We start from the raw sequence: 13,931 nt of genomic DNA on the forward strand, positions 1-13,931 counted from the left end.
AATGTTATAAGTTATTAGAAAAGACTGAATCCATTATTTCATAATTTTTCTTCTTTAGCACCAGATAGTGTTCTTGCATGGCCATACCACTGTTTGAACCCAATAAAAGACCAAAATAACTTCATTTGTTTAAGATAATTTTCTCCTCCTGACAGGACGGCATAACCCTGTGAACTTATGAACAACTTTGTTAGTTGCATGCGTATGTGTGCACACACATACACACACAATGACCTCATTTTAACAATTTCATAGCTAATGAAGGAGCTTCTGTCTGGTCGCTTGACCTACTAAATCTCCTCAAATGACACATCCTACTGTCTTAAAAATGGAAGAAAACATTGAATGATGGAAGTTAGACCAAATGATGGTATGGTCATGATGGGAAAGCCTTTCACCAGTTGATTTGAGAATGAACATCAACAACAGTTTCATTTCATTCTTATTTATATGATTTAATATTACCATTTCAGATTGACCAACAGTTAGCTTCAGGAGAATATTTCTTCAAAGAGTCTGAGAGAAAATCCCAGCAGAAGATAAAAATACAAGTAAGGAATAGAGAGGGTTTCTGGTTTTTATTTATATTTTTAATTTTTTTGTGTATTTTCTGCTTCCATTACTAAATGTTCTAGTTTCCATGATATTAAAAATGATGCTGAGAGACGTTTCTCTATTCAGACAAAACATCATTCTCTTGGAGTTTCCTCTGAAAAATTTACAATTATTTCTGATATTCTTAATGATCACCCCAGTAAGATAGATTTTACATGTGGTATATATTAGGGCCAAAAATGGTGCCTCTTGAAATGGTGTTTTCTTGACCTACTAGAAAGGGCAGCTAAACCTCCATCACACAACACTCAGTAATTTTAATAAAAGGAATAACACATTGGCTGATGTAGTCTTTGATACACTTTATCTACTGAAAAGGCAGGATGGTCATCACTAGAACACCTTTGATCATATTCTTTAGGATCAGAGTTGATCTGGAGATAATTGACAAATGATAGATATGAACCTATAAAGGCGCCTGGATGTAGTTACTCAACCTCTAGAAATAGCAGTCACAACTCCCTTGAATCATTCCCTACCATCTAAAAAAAAGAGAAAGACACATTGGATAATGCAGTCCTTAATAGACTGTGAGTGATAAAATAATGGGAGGATCATCATTAGAATAATTCTAATTAACAGGCCTGCTGGGTCAGAGCTGATTTGGGGCTGAACAATAACATCACTTGCAATTAGGTAGTCATAGCTATTGAACATGCCCTTATCTAGAACACCAGGAAACACATTATAAATGAATAAACTATAGATCCTGCGGTCAAATGATATCTTAATAAGTCTGTCACTTTTAATTAAAGCTATAAAAATATTGTTTTATCATCATTTTAATGTCCACCCTGGCCATGCTTACACGAGTTAGACAAAATATATTGTGATAGATTCTCTACAGCCAGATGCCCATCTTGTGAATCCTCACCTGTTTCCAAACATGTTAATATTTTCCCTAGTCCTTTGAACATGAATAGCTCAATGACCAGACATATTTTCACCTAAGACTGCAAACAAATAACACCTTGTATGGCAGTGATGTTTGTTGACAATTATCATGCAATGTCAAGACAAGCCATACCCCCCCCCCCCCCACATTCAATATAGGTAGTATCAACAAAGAAGTGTTCCATCCAGTGAGAGATACATGGTGTATTTTATAAATATACCTAGTTAAAGTATCATAAAAGCATGAATCTATTAGCAGTTCTTTCAGTTGTGTATTAAATTGATATATATTATCATCATCATCGTTTAATGTCCGTTTTCTATGTTGGCACACACTCACGCACGCATGCGCATGGGGCTTGGCTGAAAAGTTTATAGGCTGACAAAGATACTCTCATGGAATGTGACTGAATGATGTTTATGTTTCAACATAGTCCTCCTTGCAGTCCATGCACTTCTTCCATTAGTGTTGCAGTTCTTGGTAACAAAGCTTTCATCCTGTTGGTCAAAAAAGACATGCACATCTGTTCCAAGCCACAGTCATGCGTAGAAGCCATTGAAACCAAGAATTTTTGTGCTGGATCATTGTCCTGATGAAACAAGACCCCTTTCATCAGTTTTCCTGGACTTTTGGTCTTGATAGCCTTTCTTAACTGCCTCAGCAAGTTGGCATCATACCTTCCAGTGATGGTGTGGTTCTTTTGAAGATAGTCAATGAACACAATGCCTTTTGCATCCCAAAATGCAGAGGCCATCACCTTCCCTGCAGATGAAACAACCTTGGCCTTCTTTGGAGCAGGTGAGAAGGGGTGTTTCCACTGCATAGATTGTCTCTTTGTCTCTGTCTCAAAGACATGAACCCAACACTCATCCTGTGTTAGGAAACATTCAAGGAAACCAGCTGGATCTGCCTCAAATAATCGTGAGATTTTTTCTGGATGTGATCAGCCTGGTGTGCTTTTGATCAGGTGTCAGAGGATTTGGCAGCCACCAGGCAAAACCTTCATATTCTCAACCCTCTTACAGGATATGCCAATAGCATTGGCTATTTTATTTATAGTCAGTCACCATGTTGTGAGCATGATCAGTGTTTTCCTCGGTGGTAGCAGTTGAAGAACATCCAGACCTTGGGTCATTTTCAAAACCCTCCTAAATCCAGCTGCCCACTTTGCACTGTTGATAAAGCTGGAGCATCATCCCTTAATGTAACAACCATGTTAGCATGAATGCTGTTGGGTACTAAATCCTTTCTCTGCAGGTACTTGATAACACCATGGACCCAAATTTTGTCCATTTTCAAGAGAAGTCACTACTTTTTAAGTGCTCTTTAAACAGTCAGATGTCAGTTTAGCTGACAGTTATTCATAAGAAGAGTTGAAATTAATGCATGCAGGATTTCACAATTCTAGCATCACTCCTTCAAAGTCAGCCTATGAGCTTATCAGCCTACTCTTGTGTATACATGTGTTTGTGTGTGTGTGTTTGCACACGCGCTAGTCTTCTTTCAGTTTTAATCTAGCAAGTCTATTCAGAAGACTTTGGTCAACCCAGGGTTATAGCAAGACATACTTACTCAAGGTGTTACACAGTAGGACTGAATTTGAAAACCACATGGTTGGGAAGCAAACTTCTTACCACACAGTCAGACTTGTTCTGACAATATTTCAATATTTTGTGTTTTTATTAATAAATTATCTCTTGTTCATTATCTTGAATACTATTTTATATTCTCATTATTTCTGAAAACATGTTTTACATCATAAATCAGAAAAGGGTTGAATACTTTCTGTTTTTATTTTACTAATATTCTATGATTTGAGTTAATCAAACCAACTTTAATTAAAGTAGGTAATTCTACAAACTTTAATTAAACAAGATGATTATGCAAACTTGATTACATTCCAAGGTAGGAAAGTAATTTGATAACATATCCAAATTCTTAAATCTTTTATATGTTAACTATAGTTTGACAGTGAGAACAGGTGGCTTAGTGGTTAGGGTGTTGGTTGACAAGCATAAGATCATAGGTTCAATTTAGCCTAGGCAGTGTGTTGTGTCCTTGAGTAAGGTACTTTATTTCACATTTCTCCAGTCTACTAGGCTGAAAATGAAGACCAGCTAACTATTGGTGTCGCACTCACCCTCCAGCTGTTACATTCTGGATGTACCACTGAGTCAGGGTTAGGGTTATGTAAACACCTAGAACAATTCACAAGAACATCAAATATATTACCAGTTCAGCTTCAATTCTGAGTGATGGCTATAGATTTACAATTTTAGATATTCTGGTCAGATTTTAATGTTTTATTAGTGAAAGATTAATGTAAGGTAGTTTGGTGTTTCTATGTTGGCTTTATAGGAAATATTTATAAAGTATAACAATAGACAGAGAGAAACTTATTCTATCTACTTAAAGCAACTTCATTTTCTGGTATAAAGGTGAACATTTTAAACATTTATTTCTTCTTCAGGCTAAAACACAAAAATCTATCCTGAAACAAAAGGAGAAAAGAAAGCAAGCTTATTTGGTTCCAAAAGAAGTGGCTCAAAGATCCAGTAAGGTTAATAGTAGTGAGTATAAAATATTCTTTAAACTAAATTACTGTTGCTTTTCAAATTATTTATAGTTCATCATCATCATTATCATTGTTTAACGTCTGCTTTCCATGCTAGCATGGGTTGGACAATTTAACTGAGAACTGGTGAATCAGATGTCTGCACCAGACTCCAATCTAATTTGGCAGAGTTTCTACAGCTGGATGCCCATGCGAAGCGAGTGTAATCGAAAGAGAGAGAGGTGGGGTAGTGGTCAGAACACGAGGGAGAAAAATATTCTTTTGGGATTTGTGTAGCATAATTTAACGAAACAGCAAATGTTGATAATAGTAAAATAGAATTGAAAAATCTGAGAGTTTTCGGTTAGCCAATCTATGACAAAATTAGAGAAATAAGTGACTGTGTGATAAACTTTAATAAATGAATGAATATGTTGCAGTGAAGGAAATGGTTATCTTAAGGCAACAACGAGGAAGACGAAACTCTTGAAAATATATTTACATGATGACATGGTAATGAAATAGACAGAATATTGAAAAGAACTGCACAGAAATAGAAAAGTAGATGAGTGAGGTTGAAAAGACAAAACTTCTTATCTGAGCATCTTCTGAGATTTGTATTCTTCAGCAGAGGTATTAAAAAGTCGAGTAGGGAATCCAAGTACGTGTGCTAGTTTATATAGGTGGTGGTGGAGGAAGTCTTCACAGAGCGAGTGGTAATCGAAAGAGAGAGAGAGAGAGACAGACAGACAGAGTGAGGCAAAGAGAGAGATAAACTTTAATAAATGAGTGAATAATGAATGAATATGTTGCGGTTAAGGAAATGTGTGAACTAAGGTTATCTTAAGGCAACAACGAGGAAGACAAAACTATTGAAACTATATTTACATGATGACATGGTAATAAAATAGACAGAATAATGAAAAGAACTAATTATATTTACAAGATAGATGACAAAATTTTAGCAAAATGCTGAAAGCTGGAGCACAAATTAATTAATCCTGAAACTTTGGAAAGTGATGAGAGCTGGAAGAAAGTCATCTAGATTGAGTCAGACCAGATTAGTGATGAGAGAGGTGGGATTGCACAACAAATAGGATTTGTTCAACTTTAACTAGCCTGTAGAAAGGAAGGAGCCAGGCCTATACCCACTGTAAGGGCTGGCTGTGAATGACAGAAATCACTGTATTCTGTTGTCTTGAAAATAAATGGACATCAGAACTACACATTTTGTAAGTTATGTAGATTTGTGTCATTCACTCAAGGATTCTTTAATATATCATCATCATAACTGCCATCACTTTCATGTTTGCTTTCCATGCTGGTATGGGTTGGACAGGTCATGGTCCAAGTAATTTCTTATTTATAACTACTGCTCCCATAGACTGGTGTTAGCACATGTCATTTGGCTGTTTTCTATGACTGAAAGCCCTTCCTGTCACCAACTACTTTACAAAGTGAACTGAGTGCATTTTCTCATATTACCAAATTTAGGGATCTTGAATAAAAGGTACCTTAGCACTTTCCACATATTTGCTACCCACTTTCTAGTGTGTATTGAGTGCATTTTGTAGAAGCAGGACTAGAGAGCTTATCTTGTTCATCAGTCACTTCTGAGGGAGATCAATTTACCAGCTTTCCATTGTGGTTTCAGTACAGGAGAAAGTAGGGTCTTGTACACACGACAATATAGAAAGTACTCAGTAAACTCAGGCATGCCAACCAGGGAGGGGAATATATGTGGAGAGAGAGCAAGGCCAGAAATGAGGTGCTAGGATGTGAGTACTAAAAGTAATCAATGTTTCACCTATCAAACCTGACAGTCTTATAATGTCTTCCAGCTTTCATAATATCAGTAGAAATTGTTAGAGAAGATATATAACTGTCAAATATTGGAGATGAATTATTACATGTATTGTATATCTAGTCTGAGATTGTAAAATACCAGCAATTACATAACCATCACTACTGCTATTACATCTGCTGCTGCTGCTGCTACTACTAATACTACTACTACTTTCATCTCAGTACAAGACTATCTTCTCTCTGACATTTTCTCTTGCTCTTGACAGCTGAATGGTCTCATACCACTTTCATTCAGGTACCTCATCCCACTTGTTTCTGCCTTCCTCATCATTACTTTCATGTTCCAGGCCCAGCGCTAATCATTACACCTAATCCTTCCCCAAATGTTATCCCTCTGGAACCACCCCTGCTCATGTCTTCCTTGCAGGTTCACGAGACACATTAATGGTATCAATCTCTCTGGTCTAGGAGGGCCTGTAAAAGCTATGAACACTGCCTCAGGCTCCAGTTAAAAGAAAAGGAAAAAGGAAGTTGATTCTTCATCATCATCATTATCATTCTGTGTCAACTTTACATGCTGGAATGGGGAGGATGGTTTGGCAGGGAACAGATGAGCTGTAGGCCTGCGTTGAGCTCTAATGTTATCTTTGGTATGGTTTCTACAGCTGGATGCCCTTCCTAATGCCACTCGTTTAACATAGTGTACTGATTACTTTATTTCATGCAACCAGCATGAGGTTGCCATGTAACTTGCAAGACAAAAAACTGGGGGAAAGGAAAGATAAAAAGCTCTCACTACTAAGAGGAAGTATTTTTGTGGGGTAAGGTGAAGGAGAGTGGCTTTATGCTGGTGTTGAAAGGCTAAAGTATGATAGAAGAGCAAGCATATGTGTCTTACTATAGAGGAGATACATAGCTGAAGGAGACAAGAGGAAGGTAGCAATGGGGGTGGGGGCTAGAGCAAACTCTCAAGTGAGCATAAGAGGGGCGGGGAAGAGATGAGAGAGTGTTTAGATGCTTTCATAGGAGTGTGAAAGAGGAGTAAACTGGTGGAGGTAGGGTTTAATGTTGTGAGTGATGAACTAAAGTGGAGATAATGATAGGAAATAACAGTATGTAGAGGGGTAAAATGGGAGGTATAGGGGTGGCTTAAGGAGAATAGAACAGAAAGTATGTGCAATGTGTAGAAACAGTGGAGAGGGAGATATAGCATAAGGGTGTTATAGTCGGTGGGTTATTGGTGTTTAGAATGGAGTGTAGTAGAGGGCAGAGAGCAGTGATTGAAGGCACAAAAAGGGAGTGATTGGCTGTTATAGTGTGGGTAGGATTGATCAGGAATGGGGGACATTTTTAGGGTGGGGATTGGATGTAATATGTGCTGATTTTGTTCTTAGGCAAGTACATCAGCTGACTGTACCATAGATGGAGGATGGATGAAAATGAGCAGGGAACAGGGCCTCATATGTATGTACAAGCATAACTGTGTGGTTTTAGGATATCATTTTTGCTACAATGGGCAGGTCTTCTTGAACACAGCAAAATGCGCCAATCATCTCTAAGGCTCAGCATCTTATGATCAGCCTTCACTACTTCATCCCATGTCTTCTTGGGCCTTCTTCTTCTACAGGTTCTATCCACTTCAAGTGATTAGCATTTCTTTATGAATCTATCCTCATGCATATGCATCACATGACCAAACCAGCACTGTCTTCTTTCTTTACACTCTATATTTGATTCCTCTTATGCCTAACTCTTTTCTGAATACATTCGCACTCTCATACATACACACTAACAATGCACATCCAGCGGAGAATACTAGCTCCATTCCTCTCTAGTCTTTGCATGTCCTCTGCATTCAGGGCCCACATCTCACTACCAGGTAGCATTGCTGTCTGTACACAAGCATCAAACAATCTGCCTTTCACTTAGAGAGAAAGAGATTTTGTTGCCAATAGAAATAATATCACCTCTGAATTTTCTCCATCCTATTCTTATTGTAGTGACTACACTTTCAGAACACCCTCCTCCACTGTTACCTTGGTAGCAAAAACTATCTGCAATTTCTAGGGAGCCATCAGGGCATTTGAGAATATCAATTTCCTGTGTGACCTGAGATTTTATGGTACCTGTGCATCTTTCACATACCAAAACTACTTTCTCTATTAATCTTCCTGCAATTCCACTGCACTACTTGTGTGTCCTAAGCTTGCACTAGTTATACCATATGAAATTTCTGCCTACACCTTTCCTACATATCAAGCAGGACCATTTACTTGATGGGGGTAGGGTCCTGTTAGTTTTCTTGGTTTCATTTCCTCACCTGGAATTTCCTTTCTAATTCTGTTAGAGATTCTATTATGAGAGGGAGATGATTAGCATGTTGTATTTCCCAGTTATGGCCTGGAGGACAATGATGAATAGGAAGGGACTGAGAACTGAGCCCTGGTGAATGCCTACCTGCACACTAAATTCATCACTGTACTCCTGACTAACTTTCATCATACTGACAGTACCCCTGTATATGACTTACACAGCTTTCACAAGCCATTCATCTGTCTCTAGCTTCCTTAGAGACCATCATATCACTGAGAAAGCTTTCTCCAGGTCAACAAATGCCAAGTATAATGGTTTACTTTTAGCTAAATACTTCTCCTGTAGTTGTCTGACAGGTATGCTTATCTCTGGCACAAAATCAAACTGCATCTCATCACTCTACTTCAGTTTCTAATTAACTGGGTTAGAATTCTGATCCAGCAATTTGATACCTTTGTAATTCTATCTAAGGAATCTCTTTCACCCTTGTAACAGCTGACTATAATGCTGCTAAACCAGTCTTTGGGGATGATGCCTTCCTGGATAACCTGATTAACTATACAAGTGACGATGTCATATTCTGCTCCACCAGATATTTTAAGCATCTCAGTGGTAATTCCCAATGGACCAGAGGCTTTCCATGTCTTCATACCCTTAATTGCTTTATATATCATGCCACTGTCAATCAGGATAGTGCATCCCATTGTTGGATTCACATAGGGATGACTACCTTTATCCCATGCATTCTTCACATGCCTCTTTCTTATCAGAGGCACTAAGTGCAAGCATACCATTATCCATCTGTACACATTTTTCACCTACATCTCTATTTTCTGATATACTGTCTAGCAGTCCAGATCACCTTAAGTCTCTGATCCTCGTGCTATAAGACATTGGCAAACCTCTTCCTTTTAGTTACCTAATAGGGTTCTTTGCTACTTTCACTTTTCCACTCTTTTCAAACCCATCTCTTTTTTTTTTATGGTCCTCTATGTCTTCTCTGTCAAACTAATTTAATCAAGCCAAGTTTTAAACTCAAAGCAGTGAAACCAATAAATCACATTTAATCTATGTCATCATTATCATCATCATCATCATCACGTCTACTTTTCTATGCTTGCATGGGTCTGTCAAGAGAATGTTGGGGAAGAGTTTTCTACAGCCAGATGCCTTTCCTGATGCCAATAGTAATAATTTCATACATTAACACAAAGCCCCAAATTTAAAGTAAGAGATATGAATGATTCATTTGACCGGGTATATAACCAATATTTATTTGATCAATTCCACATTTTTTCCAACACTTTATCATAATTACCACTTACCATTCCACTACACAAGTAATAATAATCATAATAATTTATAATAATAATAATATGAGACATGAGTTGAATAGCTGTGCTGCTTATGTACTACAATAATAATAATAACAATACTCTTTCACAGGTTCAGATGTCAATGTTGAAGCTTTGAAAGCAAAAGTGAAAAAAATTCAAGTAAACAACTTTTCTTACATCTTATTTTGTGTGTGTGTGTGTGTGTGTGTGTGCGCACGCGCGCGCTTGTAAAATATTGAATCTGTGTAACCATTGACTAAAATGTATACTCACTTTCAAAAGTCAATCAGCTAAGAACTGACCTAAGTGTATTTAGTCTAACAGAACTGTCAGTCTACATGTGGTCACAGTTCTTTGATATAACTGGCAATTTTCATATCAGCAGAGTACCGTATATCTGATAGAACTGTCTATCTAGACATCATCACAATTTTATGTTTGATGCAAGTATCAGTTGTCATATTAGAATATTAAATGTGTGATGTCTAATAGAACTGTCAATCTTCATATCATAGTTTTGCATGTCAGGTAGAACTTTCAAACAATATGTGATAATGGGTCTATATATCTGACACATTAATCGATCTACATGTGATAACAGTTGTATAGGCTTGCCAGGACTGTCAATCTGCATGTAATCACAATTCAATGGGTTTGATAGTGTTATGAATCCACACATGATCACAGTTCTACTAGTGATCACAGTTTTGTATGTCTGATATAACTGTTAATTTTCATATCAGCATTGTACCATATGTCTGATAGAACAGTCAATCTATATGTGAACGCAATTCTTAATGCTTGATTGAACTTCCAATTTGCATGTGATCACATTTATGTATGCCTGATAGAATTGTCAATCTTCATATCATCTCAGTTCTATAGTTCTTATAGAATTGTCATTCTGCATGTAATCACTGTTCTCTGTATCTGGTTGAACTGTCAATCATCACAGCTATATCTTTGACAGAATTATCATTTGGTATGTGATCACAATTCTATGTCTGAAGTAGAACTGGCAGTCTAAATGTGATCACATATGTCTGATAGAACTGTCAACCTACATGTGAGCATAAACTCAGTAATCTATGAGACCAAAGTCACGTCACAGCAGTGCTTTAAGATAACAATTGAAAAGAAAAATTACATTGGTTTATGTGAAGGCAATTATAAAAGACATTGACAAAAATAAAGCCACTAAGTTGGCTAAAAAAACCAATTGCACACTGCCTACAATCAATTGTGGAGAAATCTATACCAATGTAAATGGATCAGAGAGATGCAACTTATGCATAAATGAAAGATCATCATCATCATTGTTTAATGTCTGCCTTCCATGCTGGCATGGGTTGGACAGTTTGACAGGAGCTGGCTAGGCAGAAGACTCCACCAGACTTCTGTGTCTGTTTCGACAGGGTTTTTACAGCTGGATGCCCTCCCTAACACCAACCACCTCACAGAGTAGACTGAGTGCTTTTTATGTGACACCAGCACAGCCGAGGACCATTTTGGCATGGTTTTTACAGCTGGATGCCCTTCCAAATGCCAATCACTTTGCAATGTGGACTGGATGCTTTTTACATGGCACCAGCACTGGCGGGGTCACCCAGTAGCTTTTAAGACAAGGAATCTTTGACAGAAGAGGGTGCATTGGAGGAGGTGATCTTTTGTCAGATGATGAAAGGTTAGAGTGTGACAGAGAGACAGAAACAGGTGTTTTGCTGTAGGGGAGATACATGGTTACCCAGCAGAGAGAGAGAAAGAAAGAGGTCAGAAACAGATGTCCTGCTGTAAGGGAGATACTTGGTTACCTAGCTAGAGGGAAGAGCAAAGGAAGGAGAGAGAGAATGATCATGAATGAGGGCAGAAATAGGTGTGCTGTTGTAGAGGAGAAAGATGGTTACCTAGCCAGAGGGAAGATCAAGGGAAAAAAAGAGACAGCAAGAATGCAAGAGAGAGTAGGGGAGAGATGGTGAAGTGCCAGGGTAAATTCACAAGGAACGAGGATCAGAGCATAGATGGGATAGTAGAGTAAGGAAGAGAGAGAGATAAGTGGTGGCAAGTGCCAGGGCATACCCTCAAAGTATGGGGGTCATGATGTACATGGCAGGGTATTGCCAAGAAGGTGTAAGTGGTGGGTTGAGAATGCAGTGACTGGTGAGAACTTGCGTATGATTTGGGGAAGCAGCAATACAGTGAGCAGGGCAGTGAGGACAGGAATGGGGAGTGGGAAATAATCATAGTGTATGAAGAGGGAATGTGAGGAAGAGAAAGGATGTAGTTTGGTTTATTGGGGTAGAGTGTGTGAAAATTTTATTGTTATATGTGGGTGGGACACAATGCTTCTAGAATTCCACCACACAACTTAGTTCCAGATTCAAAATTTTCAGCAAATGCAAGCACATGGACAGATTTCTTTTGTTGAACTAGAGGGCACCGTAACTCTTACTTTTCTTTCTGTTTCCTTTTTTATTCACCCTTTGTCTTATTCCATTTTTGCATCAACTTTCTTGTTTTTATTTTGTCTTTTTCTTATTGTTTCTCATGTACCAGCATCTTGGTTTTCAAATAGAACTTACCATGTGCCTTGAGCCTGAAGATTGCTCGGAGACACAAGGCACATTATATAAATCTGTCTAATTATGGTGTCTCCATGGTAAGAAATTATCAATATTTTGATACTGTGTACATTAAATGACACACACACACACACACACACACACATTATCATCATCATCATTTAACATCCATTTTCCATGCTGGTATGGGTTGAATGGTTTGACAGGAGCTGGCCAGACTCCAATTGTCTGTTGTGGCATGGTTTCTATGCCTGGATGCCTTTCCTAATGCCAACCACTTTACAGAGTGTGCTGGGTGCTTTTATGTGTCACTGGCATGGGTGTGTTTACACAACACGAGCATGAGTGTATTTTAGGTAGCGCTGGCACCTATAAAAGACAAGCCTGTTTGTATGGATGACAGTGATTTTACTTAGCTTGACATGTTTATACCTGAACCATTTGCTTTAAATTTATTCTTTCAATTATTCTGTTTCAGAAAAAGAAAACTTAAATCAGCAACATTTCTCAAGTCCTATAAAACCTGTCTGGTGGTGTGATCTTCTTACTAGAGTACCTGAGCTATCAATAATGACAGGGGGTGTTCTGCTAAACTTTATAACTACATTTTAGTTTGTATGTATGAATACTTGATTTTACCAATTGGAGCTATTATTGAAAAATGTACATGATGAATGCTGCTAATGAGAGTATGAGGATGTAAATAAATGTACCAAGTAACAGGAAAATAAGAAAATTAAAATCATTCCCCAAATTTTGTACATATTTGATTACTTTTAATATGTACTATATGTTGTAGTCAATGATTTACTCATTATTCTACATTGTTATTTTCTACACCAAGTGGTCTACCTAATTTTACAAATGTTGAACATGTATATGTTTTCAAAACTACCAACATATTGCATATTTACACATGGGTACATGATTTTACAAACAGATTACATACATTTTCTAAAGGTTTTCAAGGGACAGCAGGTTTAATTTATGTAAAAGCTATGCCTTTACAACATATTTGATACATACCATGCAAAAGCTACAAATATACATAATAAGCACTATTGTTCACATTCACTGCAAAAGTTCTGGAAGAACAATTTTTCTTGTACAGATATAAGGAGGCACCAACACATCTTAGCCTTCTGAATTTTCAGTCGAATTTGAAACTACTTCTATTTTTCAAATTAATTTCAGATTATTTCTGCTTAAATCAAGAAATACATGCATACAGTGTAATAAGTAAATTAGGCTAAAGTTGAATACATGATCCCACTCAGTAAGTTGAATATAAAAAGTAATAATGGAATATAGTGGATTATATGAAGTAGAATGATTAATGGTGGAATACATATATATGCAAATACATATAATGTATTAAATATGCATTGATGACATAGTGTATTATATATATTGATTAGATTTACTAATGAGAAAAAGGAGAAAATTAATTTGATCATCAGAATTTATGAACATAAAATCATTAGTTGAGCATTATGAGACAAAGAAGAGACCAGAATGAACTTTACTCTTTTACTTGTTTGAGTTATTTGACTGTGGCCATGCTAGAGCACCGCCTTTCGTTGAGCAAATCGACCCCAGGACTTATTCTTTGTAAGCTTAGTACTTATTCTATCAGTCTCTTTTGCCGAACCAATAAGTTACAGGGACATAAACACACCACCATCAATTGTCAAGCGATGCTGGGGGGACAAACACAGACACACAAACATATACACACACATTCATATGTATACATATATACGACGGGCTTCTTTCAGTTTCTGTCTACCAAATCCACTCACAAGGCTTTGGTCAGCCCAAGGCTATAGTAG

The 13,931-nt window shown here is 37.4% G+C and overlaps 1 protein-coding gene across 2 annotated transcripts in view; it reads left to right on the plus strand.

Annotated features, from left to right (window-relative positions):
* The window catches only part of LOC106878967 (KRR1 small subunit processome component homolog), a 52,913-nt gene extending 40,057 nt beyond the window's left edge, over positions 1-12,856 (plus strand). For both annotated transcript variants that reach the window (XM_052967756.2, XM_089352347.1), the window contains 4 exons: positions 474-551; positions 3,981-4,080; positions 9,630-9,679; positions 12,578-12,856. In XM_052967756.2, the coding sequence (XP_052823716.1) occupies positions 474-551; positions 3,981-4,080; positions 9,630-9,679; positions 12,578-12,592 (243 nt within the window). In that variant the 3' untranslated portion in view covers positions 12,593-12,856. The remainder of the gene's footprint in view (positions 1-473; positions 552-3,980; positions 4,081-9,629; positions 9,680-12,577) is intronic.
* The last annotated feature ends 1,075 nt before the right edge of the window (positions 12,857-13,931 follow it).

This window comes from Octopus bimaculoides, chromosome 5 (genome assembly GCF_046866305.1).
Source record: "Octopus bimaculoides isolate indiv1 chromosome 5, ASM4686630v1, whole genome shotgun sequence".
Taxonomy (NCBI): Eukaryota; Metazoa; Mollusca; class Cephalopoda; order Octopoda; family Octopodidae; genus Octopus; species Octopus bimaculoides.